The sequence below is a fragment of the Patagioenas fasciata genome, chromosome Z (assembly GCF_037038585.1).
Source record: "Patagioenas fasciata isolate bPatFas1 chromosome Z, bPatFas1.hap1, whole genome shotgun sequence".
In the NCBI taxonomy this organism is placed as follows: Eukaryota; Metazoa; Chordata; class Aves; order Columbiformes; family Columbidae; genus Patagioenas; species Patagioenas fasciata.
Genome location: NC_092560.1, coordinates 43,588,549 through 43,604,454, shown reverse-complemented (window position 1 = coordinate 43,604,454; position 15,906 = coordinate 43,588,549). Strand labels below are relative to the sequence as shown.

General features: G+C 40.5%; 2 protein-coding genes across 4 annotated transcripts in view; one reads left to right on the top strand and one right to left on the bottom strand.

Annotated features, from left to right (window-relative positions):
• The first annotated feature begins 17 nt into the window (after positions 1-17).
• On the top strand, positions 18-9,739 carry NANS (N-acetylneuraminate synthase). Of its 3 annotated transcripts, none has more exons than XR_010653177.2 (7): positions 18-233; positions 1,406-1,621; positions 4,931-5,030; positions 5,286-5,440; positions 6,475-6,741; positions 7,891-8,157; positions 9,206-9,739. XR_010653177.2 is itself a non-coding variant. In XM_065861153.2 (6 exons), exons 1-6 carry the CDS (start codon positions 102-104, stop codon positions 8,098-8,100), a joined length of 1,080 nt encoding a protein of 359 aa, XP_065717225.1. In that variant the 5' UTR covers positions 19-101; the 3' UTR covers positions 8,101-9,739. The 3 variants fall into 3 exon arrangements, 1 of the variants encoding a protein (XP_065717225.1); XR_010653176.2 differs by having other exon boundaries at positions 8,517-9,739; XM_065861153.2 differs by having other exon boundaries at positions 19-233; positions 7,891-9,739.
• A 1,109-nt stretch (positions 9,740-10,848) lies between these two features.
• TRIM14 (tripartite motif containing 14) overlaps positions 10,849-15,906 on the bottom strand; it is a 12,931-nt gene continuing 7,873 nt past the window's right edge. Inside the window, 6 exon segments of the mRNA XM_065861527.1 lie at positions 10,849-11,065; positions 11,067-11,367; positions 13,143-13,259; positions 14,398-14,560; positions 15,646-15,792; positions 15,794-15,880. Coding sequence (XP_065717599.1) covers positions 10,849-11,065; positions 11,067-11,367; positions 13,143-13,259; positions 14,398-14,560; positions 15,646-15,792; positions 15,794-15,880 — 1,032 coding nt within the window.

Here is a 15,906-nt window from a genome sequence, read left to right as displayed (position 1 = left end):
GCAGCACGGATTGGCTACTCGCCTCAGGCCGAGGCGGTGGCCCTGCCGGAGAGCTGGGATATGTCTATGCGGCAGTGGAGGGCGGTGGTGTGGCGGCCATTATGTCGCGGGAGTTCGAGCTGTGTCCCGGGCGCCGCATTGGCGGCGAGCAGCCGTGCTTCATCATCGCGGAGATCGGACAGAACCACCAGGGCGACCTGGACATCGCCAAGCGTATGATCCGCATGGCCAAGGTGCGCGGGGGCTGCCCTGCCTCTGGTGGGAGGGTGGCCAAGCCGGTGGGGCGCCGCGGAAGCAGGGCAGCGGCGCCGCGGGGGCAGGGCAGGGCCGCCCCGTCGCGCTTTAGCGCTTCCTTCGCCGGGTGGGCAGGCCCCCTCTCTCGGATGAGACAGGCATCAGGATGCGGGTGAGCGAGAGCCTTAGGGCGAGGGTCGGGGAGCCACTGAAGGCCGTGAAGCCTCCCGCCCTCTCCGCAGGGGACACCCCGGTCCCGGCGCGTCGTCTGCGGGCAGCGACACCACATGAGAGGACTTTTAAAAATAAAGTAGCTGGAAGGAGCCGATCGTAGTGAGGGCCCCGCTAAACCGGCTCTTGCTTTGCACCATTCTGTCTGTAGCTCACAGCCCGTGATCACATCGTGTTTGCTCTTAGGAAGGCCCTGTCTTGTTCCCGGAACACGCAGGTACACACGCAGGCAGTGACCAAGGGGTGACAGCAATCCTTCAATTATGTCACAAGCTAATGCCCAGTATGGGAAGAATCAAGTAACCGCTGAACTGCCTCTGATAAACTTCCAATTTGACTTGATTGCACTAGGGTTTTTTGAGGTAATAGTTGTGTTAACTAGTGAGACAGCCAAGCTGTTTTAAAAATTGGTATTATATTTATTAGATATACCTATGTTAGCAAGTGGCAAATCCTCAGTGAAGAAGTTGGGAAATAACCACATGACTGGTGTAAGTGCAAAATAGTGTAGTCAGAATTTAACTTCACTGTTTGCATTACTTGAGACAAATTTCAGATTCATACTCCATGTTCTACAAAATCCTGTCACTTATTTTATTGTAGAATTATCATGTGATGGCAGAGCTTGGAAAACACCACAGGAGACAACTCTCCAAATTAAGTGGCATGCACAGCAAAAGGCAGTTCAACTCTGTAGTTTTAGTGTGATTTCTTCCTAGACTGTGGCTCTACTAAGTATACATGCATTTCGAAATAAAAGGGCTCATGTGTGCAGGTCCGCTGTCATGCTGTGTTTGTACCATTCCTGTGATTGCTATGATGATAATGTGAAAATTCCACTGCGAGTGAGTACATTAGTGGCACAATCCTTGTGCTCAAACTTGAGATGAGTACAGTTTCACTTGCACTTCCACTCAGTGTGTACCAGCTTGTTTTGCAGGACTGCGGAGCAGACTGTGCTAAGTTCCAGAAGAGCGAATTGGAGTACAAATTCAACAAGAAAGCCTTAGAAAGGCCCTATACCTCTGAACACTCTTGGGGAAAGACCTATGGGGAACACAAACGCCACTTGGAGTTCAGTCATGATGAATATAGAGAGCTAAGAAAATATGCAGAGGAGATTGGCATTTTCTTTACAGCTTCTGGCATGGATGAGGTATGTAAGCCATACTGGAATGACAGTTGTGTCTGTTGGTTATTACTTGGGCATGATAGTTCTTACATAAAAGGAATACTAAATATGTATGGATGTTGAATTTGTAAATGAAGAGACTAGTGTAGTTATACTTCTTCTGGTTCACTTGTGTCTCCGTAATGACCAAGTAGATGACTGAGTATTTTGGAAGACGTGCCATGGATGCTGAGGTGTTTATGCACAGTAAATCATAGAGACAAGGACTCAGCTGAACTCCGAAAACATTCAAGGCTTTGAGAGTTTAGAGCAAGACTAGAATCTGCCCACTATCCAATACTGTCTGGTATATTGGCTCCAAGCATTTCAAACTTCCTTCTGTATTTAAACCAGATTGCTTTCTCAACTTAATCCCTATTAACCTTTTTTTTTTTTTTTTCTGCTGTTTATTAGACCCCAGTTGGTGTTCCTAAGCAGCAGAAATGCTTATATTCCTTTTATTTTACTAATCTCATAGAGAGGGTCTCTGCCTTGCCCTATTGCTCCTGAAGCGTTTACTGATTTTTGTCAGTGGGCTCTTGAACAGTCACTCACCAGCTTGTAAACTTCCTGAAGCTTGTCTGCTGCTGTTCCCCCTTAAGAGATGTATACTTTAACTCATGGATGTTACCTACCTCAAAATGATGTTAGTTACAGTATTAACAAATGGCAGTGTACAATTGAAATGTGTAAACTGGAAAGATCAGATAACAGTTAGACCTCAATACAGATCAGGGATTATAGATTGTTTTACTTCTCCTTGTGGCCTAGAAAATACAGAGAAACAAACTGAAAGAGTCTTCCAGAAGTAAACTAGCCACTTGTTCATAAGGCAAGCACAGCAGTGTCCCTATCTTCTGCAAGTAACCTTGTCCAGGATGGGACACAGATAAGATGTATTCAATATTTTAAGTTGATCTGTTCCATGCTTCACTCTCCTTACCATCTGAGACAATTTGCTATGTATCACCTTAATCTCCTTTCTCATAGTTTTTTGTCCTGCCTCATTTGACATACTTTCATTGTGTCTCCTCTCTGTGTATTTGAACACCATTATCACATCTCCTTTCTCTTTTATATTCTCTGGACTAAGCAATTTCAATTCCTTCAACCTTTTCATGGTCTTTTATAGTAATCTGGCCATTCTCACAGCATCTACCAATTTACTGTCCTATTAACCAAAATCCTTGAATTACTGTGCTGTAGTCAAGTCGGTGTGAGCACCAAATACCATAAAAAATTATTTCAGATGTCTGACAGACAAAAAAGTGTTTTGCATGTATTGCAAAAGCCCAATGCCATGGACTCAGAAATAGATCTGTGAAAAGAGGGTGTTGTGATGTTTCTTCTATTATTATCTTCATGTCTAGGAGACCTGCTGAACAACACCTACTCCTTTAAGAAAAGAGTAATTAAATACAGTAGTCTTGGACTTCTGTATCTGGGATCTTAAAGACCCATATGCCTTTGGGTGAGGAAAAAATCACATTCTTTCTTTGATGTTCAAACCTCCAGCTTTCCAAGGCTATAGTGCAATGCAGAACACCTTTCATATGCAGCTGCTAAGATCACTTTTGGAATCCCTCTTTCTGAAGATGCTGTTCTCCTTTGTGTGTGGCCTCATCAGCTAATTAACAGTACTGATGCATGTTTGTGCTGCCTTTTATGTGTAGTAATCACACTACACAGCTCCTAAGATTTCCGGTGCCATTTCTGCAAGACATGGCTTTGGAGCGTATGGCAAACATTGCATAAATCGACGAAATAAATCCTTGAGAATACATTAACTTCTGTAAATGGAAGATAATCTCTGAAACTCCAGATACGTCAAAGAGATTAATTTGTGTGTTTAACTACAAGGAAGTTAATAAAGTGATGCGTGAACTAAATATAAAGGCTATGAATAATTCCTTTATGTACTCTGTTCCAGTGTCTCCTGAAGACAAAACAGGATCCCATTGAACCACTCCCTTTAATGTCATACTATTTGAGATTAGTTTCTCTTCCTTCAATCTCTTACATAAAACCTGCCAATTTTCAAGAGAGATTTACCTATAAAGAGTGACCTTATCTGCCATATTTCATTTTCTGTGATCTCCTCAGGTTAGATCTGTGGCTTTTTAATATAGTGTATTCATTGTCTTCATGCACAACGCATCTTAGTGAATAAACTATTTTAAAGAGATGCTATGCATCCTAGGTACACAAAATTGAATCTGCTTCATAATTATGACAGAAAAATTAGACTGAAGATGTGATTCCCTCCTGGACGTTATACTCTTTCCCTGGTGCAAAGTAAATTTGACTGCAACAAGGAATGAGCTGAAGAAATTAAAATTGTGGGTGGTTGAAGCGGGAAAAAATTAGGTAACAATTTCATTGTATCCTCTGGACCTAAGTGAAAGATTCCGATATCTCTTCCCCACCATAGGTCTGTGGTTTTCTTCCTTAAAAGTACTGATTTTTAAAAGGCTGATGCAATACCGAATTTCATGGACCCTCAATTCCTGAATTGTCTTTAATATAGCGTGTACGTTTTTAGAAGAAGGCAGAGTATAATTAACATTTGAATAAACTTATATTATTGGCATAATTTATATTTATTTTTTAGTATTTTCTAGTATCTTTCCTAGAAGCAAATTCATTTTGAAATTCCCTTTTTTGCGCACCTAGTTTTTTTTCAGGTGTTTATTGTATACTCATACAATTTTTCAGAGTGACTACTTCTACTTTTAAACACTCTGTTCGTCGTTTAGTATTTCTGACCTGCAGGAAGTATGTGGCAGGAAGACTGCATGCCTGTAGTACATTTCTTCTTCAACAGGCAAGCTCCCATCTGCACATGGTTGCTCTCTGTGGTAGCGCAAAAAAATAAAAAAAGCAAGAATGCTGTGGCCCACAGGCTCATTTTGAAGCTAGAGGAGCAGCTGAGCTCGCCTGTACTAAGCAGCTCTACCTATGGCTGGCTTGCCCAACTATGGCTGGGAGACCAAAGAGCCTGCCTTGAGACAGGGATCCCAGTCAAAAACCTGTGGAAAATCTGTTTTTGAAGTAAAAAGAAGACACCTCAATGGCACTTCACTTGGAGGGAAGTCAGAAACTAGTATACTCAGAATAGTAAATGTTATTTCAGTAACAGTGTGTTTTGGCGCAATATATCTATATGACCTATTTAATTCAGTTTTGGTTTTGCTATTTTGAAGTGCTGTTTATTTCCCAAAATTTTCCCAGTTCTTTATCTTTGATCCAGCTAAAGTGGTGCATTAAAATAAAAATGCAATGATTTCCTTGTAGATGGCTGTGGAATTTCTACATGAACTGGATGTTCCATTTTTCAAAGTAGGATCAGGAGATACAAACAATTTTCCATATTTGGAAAAGACTGCAAAAAAAGGTAAGCATTTTATTTTGAACCATCTTGGTAAACATGACTGTATCTCGGTAGATCAGTGATTAGATATTTCCTCCAACTGATTTTGGAAAAAAATTTCAAGTACCTTTAGAAGAAAATTATCATCAGACTTGGGGAAAAAAGGTTCACCTAGCTTCATTTTTTAGTCTAACTGAATTCATTTACTTTAATAATTTAATATTGTGTCATTTTCTTATAGACCTAGGACAAAACCTGTGCATGTTTTCTAATGCCTAGGTCGCCCAATGGTGATTTCCAGTGGGATGCAGTCAATGGACACAATGCATCGGGTTTATCAAATTGTGAAGGCCATCAATCCAAACTTCTGCTTCCTCCAGTGCACCAGTGCATACCCACTTCAGCCAGAGGATGTCAATCTCCGTGTTATATCGGTCAGTGAATAACCCAGAGTGTACCATAGGTAGCATACCAGAGAAAGACTATGCACTTTTATTGAGATATATTTCCAGATCTTAGGAATGCTGGAATTTGCTTCTGAGAAGTTAGAAAATGTGCCATGTTCCACTAATTCATGCAAGTGTTGAAGTAAAAATACACATTGGATCCTCTTTTAGCAGAACTCAGCTTTGAGGAATATGATAAAGGGTATTACTGTAATTAATTACAATTAAACAGAGGAAAGTATGACATATGGTTAACAGGTTAACACTGTGCCTGGTAGCTAAAAGATAAATTATGCATACTGTTACCATTAGGAAGGTGCATGGAATTCTAAATAGGGAGCTAGACCAGGAACTTTTGCTAAAAGTGCTTCATGTAAATATCAGAGCAATGAAGGAGATGGGTTAGGCCCTTGTATAGTTTCCTTCACTGAAAATATTACTTGGATATGCCTGATAGTGATGCAAGATAGTTTTCCCAAATTGGCTGGTGTTCAAGCGCTTGCCTAGCTTTATGCAGACATAGTATGTTATTTTTCATAGAATGGGACATGGCTGCATTTAATTACCTTTAGGAGTAGGTGACTGTCCCCTATGTATGGCTGAAAGGGTCACTTCAGATTTTAAATATGGGGTTGAAGAAATCTGCTTTGGATACAGATGTAACTTTTGGATGAAAATAGACTACTGCTCTATTACTGTAACTTACAGTGATGTAGGCTTTGAAGACCTGGAATTAAAAGGAAAAGCGCAAGAGAAGTTGTAGAATTGAAAGTATCTCCTTTTCGTTGTTAGTATTGATAATCCTAGTGAAATTCTTTAAAAATGACAGTCGGTAATGCAGTGTGACTTGTTGAATATAAAAAAAAATCAGTCTCAATATAACCAACTGTTGATTTTGTTGGTGGTGGTTTTTTGTGGCACAGTAATTGCCCACGGCTTTTATAGCAGTTATCACTGTTAAATATGCTTTCTCCTTGAAATCGCTACCTTGGTAATTCAGACCAATTCTGTCGTGATTCAAGGCATATCAGTCAGCTTTTCCTGATATCCCCATTGGCTACTCGGGGCATGAAACTGGCATAGCCATTTCAGTGGCAGCTGTTGCTATGGGTGCTAAAGTGGTGGAACGCCATGTGACTCTCAACAAAACATGGAAAGGAAGTGACCACCAAGCATCTCTGGAGCCAAACGAACTGGCGGAGTTGGTGAAAGCCATCCGTACCGTGGAAAAAGCAATGGGTTCTCCAGTCAAACAACTCCTGCCCTGTGAAATGGCTTGCAGTGAAAAGGTAACTTTTACTTTTGATTCATGTATAGCTGAAACTTATTTGGGCCTGTAGCTAATAGCTATATCTTCCAAAAAATAAATTGCTAACTGTCTATTGCAGCAGTGTTTCTGCTTCTGCACTCAAAAATTTCTGCTGCTGAGTAGCATCATGCACAGTGTTAATGCTTGGCCTGCTGAAACATTAGTGTAGACCTGTCATTTTCTGTTAACTGCTGTTCTTGGCAGTCAGTAACTATTTTTACCAAAGCATAATTTTGTCAATTTTGAGTATAATGGAGTTCTTTGTATATCATCGAGTGGTTAACTAAGTTGAGTAGAATCATAGAATCATTTAGGTTGGAAAAGACCCTTAAGATCATCAGCTCCAACCATTAACATGGCACTGCCAAGTCCACCACTAAACCATATCCCTAAGCACGTCTGCACATCTTTTAAAGACCTCCAGGGATGGTAACTCAACCACTTCCCTGGGCAGCCTGACAACCCTTTCCTTGGAGAATTTTTTTCTAATATCCAATCTAAACCCCCCCAATGCTACTTGAGTCCATTTCCTCTCATCTTGTTCCTTGGGAAAAGAAGACTGACACCCTCCTCACTGCAACTTCCTTTCAGGTAGTTGTAGACAGCAATAAGGTCTCCTCTCAGCTTCCTTTTCTCCAGGCTAAACAACCCCAGTTCCCTCAGCTACTCCTTGTAAGACTTGGGCTCCAGACCCTTCACCAGCTTTGCTGCCCTTCTTTGAACTTGCTTCAGCATGTCAGTGTCTTCCTTGTAGTGAGGGACCCACAACTGAACACAGTATTTGAGGTGCACCCTCACCGTGCTGAGAGTAATAGGTCTCTCTGACTGCATACAAGCTACTTTTAGACTAAGCTAGAACACTAGTCAATCTAATCAGATTCCTTCCATTCTGACTCTGAAAAATTCCAGTGAGCCATTGTCTGATTTCAAAAAGGATAGGGATGTTCCAGCAGCCTAGTTATAGTAAAGATTTCCATGCTACCTCAACCTTCATTTGAAATAAAAAGTAATGGGGAGGCCAGTTCCATGTAACCTGTTCCCAAGTAACTTTAGAATACTTTTTAGCCTTTTTGGTATACTAAGTCTAGGAATGTGTTTGGCTTGAACTTTTTTTATTTCTCCCCTGTAGCTGGGAAAGTCTGTTGTGGCGAAAGTGACAATTCCTGAAGGTGCAGTACTGACACTTGACATGCTGACAGTGAAGGTGGGAGAACCCAAGGGATTTCCCCCAGAAGCCATCTATGATCTGGTGGGCCAGAAGGTTAAAAAAAATATTGAAGAAGATGAAACCATCACTGAGGAAGCAGTAGAAAATCATGTCAAAAAAGTAAAGTGCTAAACCAAAGTACTCCATTCCATATTTCATGGTGTAGTACTGCACTACTGCAGAACATATGTAAGTATAGCAGCATGGTAGATTAGAAGAAAAGGGTGTAACAAGTTAGAATTTTCAGGGTCTCATTAGCAGGAAGTTTCTAAAGCAAGGGGATGTAAATTATGAAGGGTGATTTTATTAGAAACCGTATAGCATTTGGTCTAGCAAATACCATGCTTCTCTTTTCTCCATTCCACTTAACCTAGATTAATTTGGAGTTTTCCCAAATCTAAGACCACAGTTTGCTGCTTTCCAGCTTCCCTTTTCTGGTAAGAATACAGTAAATTGCAATAATTTTGTCTACACTTTTAATTGTTCTAACCTCCTGTCTTTTGATGTTCCTTCCTTCTCTGTCATTTTCCTTGCCACTGTGATAACAGGACACTAGCTGGAGTTGAATGCAGTTAAGTGAAAGGTTACATACACTGAACAGAAAACTACACATGCAACCTGATGGACTTTTCTCAAGATGAAGACCTTAGGATAAAAAGTCTCAAGTCTCACAGCAGTCAGTTGTGGGAATCTGCACTCTGGGGAAAATGAGCTCCTTGAGAAAGCTAGGTTCTTAAAAGTACCAAGAAAGGAAGCAAACTGGATATGTAGAAAGGTGCTATTTAAGGGGCAAGATCCTTCTTGTGAACTGAAAGGCAAGAAGGTAAGCCAGACGAAGATCAAGGGTGGAAAAACACATATGAGATGGATCGAAGTAAACTTAACTTAGGCTTCAAGAAAATGTCAAAAGCATTTATTGTGAGCTGAGCGAAGTCTGGAATCTAAAATCAGTTCTTCAATGCATTTTGATTACCAGTGTTTGTACCTTGGGGTGATTTCTCATGTAGGAAGCCAAATGCTGGTGAAGATTCAGCAGCCTCCTTCCTGTACTAAGAAGCAAATACATTGGTGTTTTTTGGGTTTGTTGTGTGGTTTTTGTTTGTTGGCTGGTTTTTTTTGGTTGGTTGGTTGGTTTGTGGGTTTTTTTTTTTTTTGGTTGGGTGGTGTTCTTTTGTTGTTGGTTTGATTTGGTTTTCTTGTTTGTTCTTTTTTTTTTTGTCCCTGATGCTTGTGTTAGAGACAGCTGAGGCTGGCTGCTTGAGTAGTTCACATCACTGTGCTTCAGCATGATGGTCAGTGCTCCTCTTGTGTGCTCTACTCTTTCATCACAACTTCGCAGTTTTCAAGTAAGAAGGGCAATCCCACTCCCAGCAGCCTACTGCTCATCCAGGAAGGAGACATACGGCAACAACTGCAAATGAGACATTCCTCAATTAGCTTCATTGGCACAGAACTGCTCTTGTGTAATTCATGTGCATTTTTCTGTGGTGGAATAATTTATTAGTAATGGTTATTTGGAACTTGATACCTCTTGGTCATGAGTTGGCGAAATATCTTGAATTTGGTGGTGGTGTTTTGTGCCTGTGAGCTGTTTACTCTTCTGCATTTCTGAGGAAACTGTATTTGCATCTTTAAACCAGGAAGCAATGAGTCTTTGAATCATGTGTTTGACTGTTATGTGAGCTCTGATTGATGCCTTACATTAAAAAACTACTCAATTGTTTGTTCGTTTTTATTCCAAATTTGAGAATAAATGTATCTCAGAAAACAAGCTGTCATTTCCGTGTTTCAGCCTATGGTCAGACCTTGCCTTTGCCAACACTGGTGATGATTCCAGGGCCATTAGTATTTGAACAACACAAGATTTACCTGACCTGCTTTAAGTAGCAGTGGTTCTTCAATCCAGCAGGCCTGGTTCTAGAGGCTGCTGTAAACATAGGCTTCAAAAATTTCTGGGACTTTACTGTATTGGGGAAAAAAAATCGCTATACAGAAACTTGCAGGCTGTCTCTCCTAGTTTTATGTGAGCGTACCTTTATCCAGCTGCAGTTAAAGAGTTTTTGCAAACGGGACACAAAAATAAATTAAGCAGAAGTACCCCACTGACCTAGTGTTTTTATGGCACCTGTGGGTCCTCCAAGTGTTTAATCTGTTGGGGGTGGTACACAATTGTTTCTTGTGCTTCCACTCCTTGGGAAGGATAGGGCCACCCAGAAGCACAGTTCAGAGTTTCTGTCACAAGACCGGCTAGTGGCCATTAAAGTGTGGCTATAGGCTACTACTATAGCTTTACTTGAAGGGACTTCCCCGACAGTTGGTGCCAGTCTATGATTTTTCTGAGATGATATGTAAGTATGATACTTAAGTATAAACTTAGTGCATTTATTACCCAAATCTGGCATTGTCAACTATAACAATAAGGAAGTAAGAACTTGAAGCTTGAACCAAGTGAAACCTATTACCATATTATTACCATACCTATTACCATACCATACACAATTGCAGCCTCTCCAGGTAGATGAGGGGAGGGAGTCAGTTAGTTAAAAAAGACAGCAATATGCAGGTTCAAATCTGAATTGTAATATGCTTCTTCAAACCAGACTTCTTTCATTTTGCAAGCTGAAATATGCACAAAAAATTTTATGTATAGCACTTAAGGTGGTACATTGACACCATTTATAAAAGCCGGATCACCTTCCCCCATTGAAATATGCATATACATTAAAAATTACAGTTGGTTTTCTTGAACTTAGCTGTTAACCTTCTAAAAGCATCACAGTTACAACTTCCATATGACAGTGATTAATTAATGTAGGTCATTGCTAAAGTGGCTTTCAGAAGAAAAAGCATGAAATAGTAGGTTTCATTTTGCTTCATTGCCTACATTAGTTTGCATACTCCAGTGGACCCTTCCCAGAGCCTCAAGGCTGGGTAAACTGGTTCTGTGAACTTGCAGTGGAATGTATGCAGATGAGCCATACCATCAGTAACACTGTAGAATGAAAGGATTCCTGTTTCATAATCCAGAAAAATACCAATGCAATCAGGATCATCTTCTATCAGGATAGGGATTCTCTCCCCCTTGTGAAATGCCCAGATCAAACTTCTTAAGGCACAAAGATGCTCTATTCCAGCCCAGCCAACAGGCTTCAGAGTCTCCTTTCCTACCAATGGAAAGGTAGGCTGCACCAATCCACCATCATGCTCCAGCATGAAGTAGGTCAGCTTCCCAGTAGTGGCTCCCAGAGAGGAATGCATCTCTGCTTAGCACTTGCCATAATTTATCAGATCTCTGGGGACAACAAGGGTAAAATATTCTCCAGTCACAGCTTACTACAAGACGGTCATCAGACAATTTCAGCCCTATGCTATCATATTCCCAGGTTGGTGATCTTGCATCTGCAGTCAAAAACATAAACATACTTATTACATTTATCACGACTCTTGAAAGAAGTCCAAGTTACAAAAAACTTGAAAAGGATCCCACAGCTGACAATGTCTTGGAACCTGCAGTTTTGAAAGGAGAAGTCTGACAATTTTAATGAAAAGCACTATGCTATTCATATGCACCGATGCTTTAAAGTTGCACAGGCTTTAAAGCAGGTCAAAAGACAAATATACGTCATTATATGCATGGTTCATAAATGAGAAGATGAGACTCTCATAAATGAGAATACAGCTAGGTTAGGGAACAAACAGTGCAAGCTTCTGCTTTATGCAGACTAATTGTAGGCTTCCAGTGGGATTACAGCCTAAGGGTTTCAGAGAGCACTTTAGTGGACTCTCAGGTTGCGAGATCACATTCTGCTTAAATCCCATTTGAAGATGCACCAGGAGTCTGTTTCTCAGTTCTTTCTCACAGCACCACAGCTCTGAGCAGCATCATCACGTACATTGCAAAGGAACAGCTTATCAGCTCCCAGAGGATTTATAGCAGATCACCTAACTTGGCATTCAGAAAATATAATCGTAGTCTAAAACTACACCTTAGAAACCACCGCCTTATTCAGCAGCAGCTTAGAATACTTACACCACAAAGTAGCTGGTGTGAGACTGGAAATCACAAAGACGGGAAAAAAAAAATCTATAATCAAATTAAACAAGTTTGAAATGACACAATCACATAGTGTAGGTCAAAAAGCTAGAAGATTTTTAAGAGATTTTTCTCTGAAGACACTGTCCTACAACTTCAATACTGATTTGTTGCATGTCTCACAAAAGTTTTGTTTTTATCCTCTATCTCAATAATTTACTGTGTTGTTAGCATGTGTTTTCTGATTTCATGTTCTAGAAATAACCAAGATACTCCCTTTGAAAATGGGATCTGACATCCTTAAATAATCCCCTTAACTCTTTCTGTCTAGCCTGAGAAAAACAGTGTCAGAGTTGGGTAGCTAAAAGAACATACATTGTTATGAATTAGAGCACTTCCTAGAATACTGGTGATAAAACGTAAACTTAAAATTATTCCAAATAATGAGCACATCTATCTTTCCGTGTTAATGAAGAAAAGAAAGTATAATAATACATCCAGATGAGAAACGAACAGCAGCATACTTGCAACAAGCACTGCTTGAGTTCTCTTTCACCCTGTTCATAGCAGGTTTTGACTGAATATTATTTTAATCTTAGTCTAGATAAACTTTGAAGTGTAGATGCTTTACATGCCAGATGATAAATATAATTAATATCCTAAAGCTGCTTTTCAGAGTGAGTAAATTCTTTTTTCAATTAAACAGCTACAGCCCTCATCTGTGGCAGACCACAGGAAATCTCCATCAGCTTCCCACAAGAGAGATCGAACAATTCATTGTATATCTTTACTACCAACAGCAGAGGAAAGATTGACCCTTGAGACATTACATGACGGACATGTAATTAGCAAAAGACCACAATGATGTGGAAAATAGAAAAGTCTTGAGAAACTAAAGCAGCCACTACCTGGCAGTAGTGAATAAAAACAAAGGATCAAAATTTCACAGTCAGAAAGTAAAATTTATTTCCCAACCCAAGCTATGGAAAAGGGTAATGACTTTCAGGCAGCACCAAGCACTTGATCCTTGCAAACACTGTAAACATCAGAATCCTTATAAGATACCGTTTTAAGACAGCAGCAATACACATTAATTGACTGTCTCAGTGACTGAGCCGTAAGTGTTCGAAGTACTTCTAGCTTTTGTTCAATGACACTTATGTTTTAAGAAAAAAAAAAAATCAATCAACAGGAGACGCGGTTTTCAACACTGGTCCAGGCTCCTTCTTTGCAGTGGCATTAAGGCTACTGAAAACACCTGGGCAGAGATGAAAAGGGACAGTTTAGGGAGTCTGTCAGTGGAAGAACAAGGCTATACTGTCAAGATTTTAAAGGTAAAACACCATGGGCAATTTTGCTGGACAGGTTATTTGAGTTTTGCCTCTTCGGTGTCAATTCCACCAAAATCCTGGAGAAGTTAATTCTATTTTCCAACTTCATGGAACAAACTGTATTAGTTTTGCTGGGGAAACACTACTCACTCTGTATGCTTTTGAACTTCGTGCTCTTTGGATAGCAGGGAGATGCTGGATCCCACTGTTGCCAAGGAACTACACAATCTAGCACAACCCCAAGTAAGCAACTCTCATTCCTCAAAAAGCACTCCTCTATCAGATGAGAACAAAGTCGGGCAGCAGAAGACAACTGCAAATGCTGGCTACAGAGCACATGCACAGTATTGTCTGGCAATTCTCCACACATCCTGCAGCTGCCTTTCAGAGCTCATCTGACTATTTTCCCAGCACCCTGCTATACTGTTTTTGGTGTCAGCTCTTAGAAAAGGGATTATTAAAAGGTATCTGGGTGAAATGCAATGACCAGTGTTGCCATGTCAGGGTCCCCCCATCTTTATTTGGCTTTGTGGCTGTCCCCCAATAATAAACTCTTTGTCTTAATCCTGCCAAAGGTCACTTAAGGATAAAATATCAGCTCAAAGCTAAAAGGAGATCCAAGTAGATCATGTTAACCCACCCTTAAAGTACCAAAAACCAGATATTTTTTCAGAATGCCTGAGAGAGAAAGATCACCAGCTACATCAATATGAAAAAGCTTCCAAATTTGACAGGTATGTGATGTTCTATGCCTGGCCAGATGTCCTGCCACAGCACTTACACCGAACAGTGTCTGAAAGGAGAGACCAGCTACATCGTGTAGCTGTTATGGTCTAGGGATATAAGCATGATAAGCTTTGCAAAAAGAAGAAAGCTGTATTGAAATAACTGATAGAGCTAGAAAAAAGCATCAGACAAACTTTAAGGTACAAAAGGCCATCTTCAGAATTGAAAGAGAAACCCATGTTTCTACTCATGGTAGAAAGTCCTGCTCTTACTTACATACCACATCTTATTTAAAAGGAAAGCAGGAGAAAACAAAATTCACAGCACTTCTCGAGGCACCTCTTTTAAGCTGGTCTTCTAGTGGTTTCTGTAGAATGGACTGAAGAATTGTCACGAAGTGTTTATAATGGTTCAATATGTGCTCAAACGAGAAAGGTATTGGATACCACTGTTCTAACAGATGCCTGGTCTCCTGCATTTCCTTCTCAATTTCTTTGTACTGCTGAGAGCAGAAAGTCATATTCTCCAATTGGTAAAGACTCTGACATGAATGGATTCTTCCAGCTCCCACACACCGCAGTGCAAGGATGGCTCCATCACTAGAGGTAAACTTGTGGGCCATAACAGGCAAACCTTGCTGTGTTCAGTCTGCCTATTAGCCTGCTCATCAGCCTGCCCATTAGCTTCTCCTGATAGTGGAGCAAAGGACTACCCCACAGACTGAGAACGCAGCAGTCATGGTTCAAACAGGGCCTTCCAAGACACTCCAAGATGGGAACGAGCTTAACTTCGCTAGGACCCATTGTGAGAATCCTAACAATGGCAAAATTAAACCACAAAGTTTTTAAAGCAATCCAAAGAGTAAAATCCAACCTCTTCCACATGAAGTCTCTTCAGAACCATGAAGAGCAGCTTCCCATGTAGAGGTATGTTGCTAGCACACACAGCAAAATGGTAGGGCCTTATCACTCATGACAATGCAAACTCGCAAGTTTGCTAAATTGCAAGGATGTAAAAACACACCATAGGCCTTCTCATGAAGAATGGCATCCTTTGGCTTGTGTCAGGGTATAAGCACAGGACAACACACGCTTCCCAAGGAAAGTGAAGATCATTAGGAAAGAGACATCTATCCACAGGCAAAAAGAAAAACACTGTTCCCTCCAGTAAAATGATGGCTATTGCTGAATGTGATTCGGAACTCTTGCAATTAAATAAATGCAACAATGTAGCCTTCCTCCTAAGCTTCCCAAGATGGCTGCCTTTCCTCAGACCTTCATATTACCCTGCACAAGGAAAGAGCTGCTACACTGTTTGTCTTCAAGATTAAGAGGCAAACATAATTCTGTTCCATATATGCTTAAAATTAACATGAATTTTATACAAACCTGAAATCAATGTAATAGCAGAAACACCTGAGAACTCAAAAATCAGGAACCAAACTAGTTCACTAAAATACCAACAAAACTATTAAAAAGCAGTTAGAATGATGTTGCTTACATACACAAGGATTTACAAACGAGACCTCTAGAGCAATTTACCAGAGAGTACAAGGGTAGGAGGTAGAAAGAGACCATACACTACCACCTCCAGCAACTGAACAGGATCACTGTACAGCTGTATTTGTCTGATTCTACATGAAAATGTCTCCGGGGCTGTAAGCTTTTGTTGACAGGACTCCAACTGCTGATCATGTGCTTCAAGGACTTGCCAAGTTTTTTCGTCAATGAAGTTTCTTTGCCAGACTTTCCTCTTTCTGAAGTAGTAATTGTAGCTCAGCCAGTTTGCCTGATAGCTGCCTTTTGCTCATAATGGCATGTGTCTATGGATAAAGCAGAAGAATATCCC

Coding starts and splice junctions, on each gene's coding strand:
- NANS (XM_065861153.2), top strand. CDS start 102: ATGTCGCGGGAGTTCGAGCTGTGTCCCGGGCGCCGCATTGGCGGCGAG. Junction 234..1,405: donor GTATGATCCGCATGGCCAAG/GTGCGCGGGGGC, acceptor CTTGTTTTGCAG/GACTGCGGAGCAGACTGTGC. Junction 5,031..5,285: donor GGAAAAGACTGCAAAAAAAG/GTAAGCATTTTA, acceptor TCTAATGCCTAG/GTCGCCCAATGGTGATTTCC.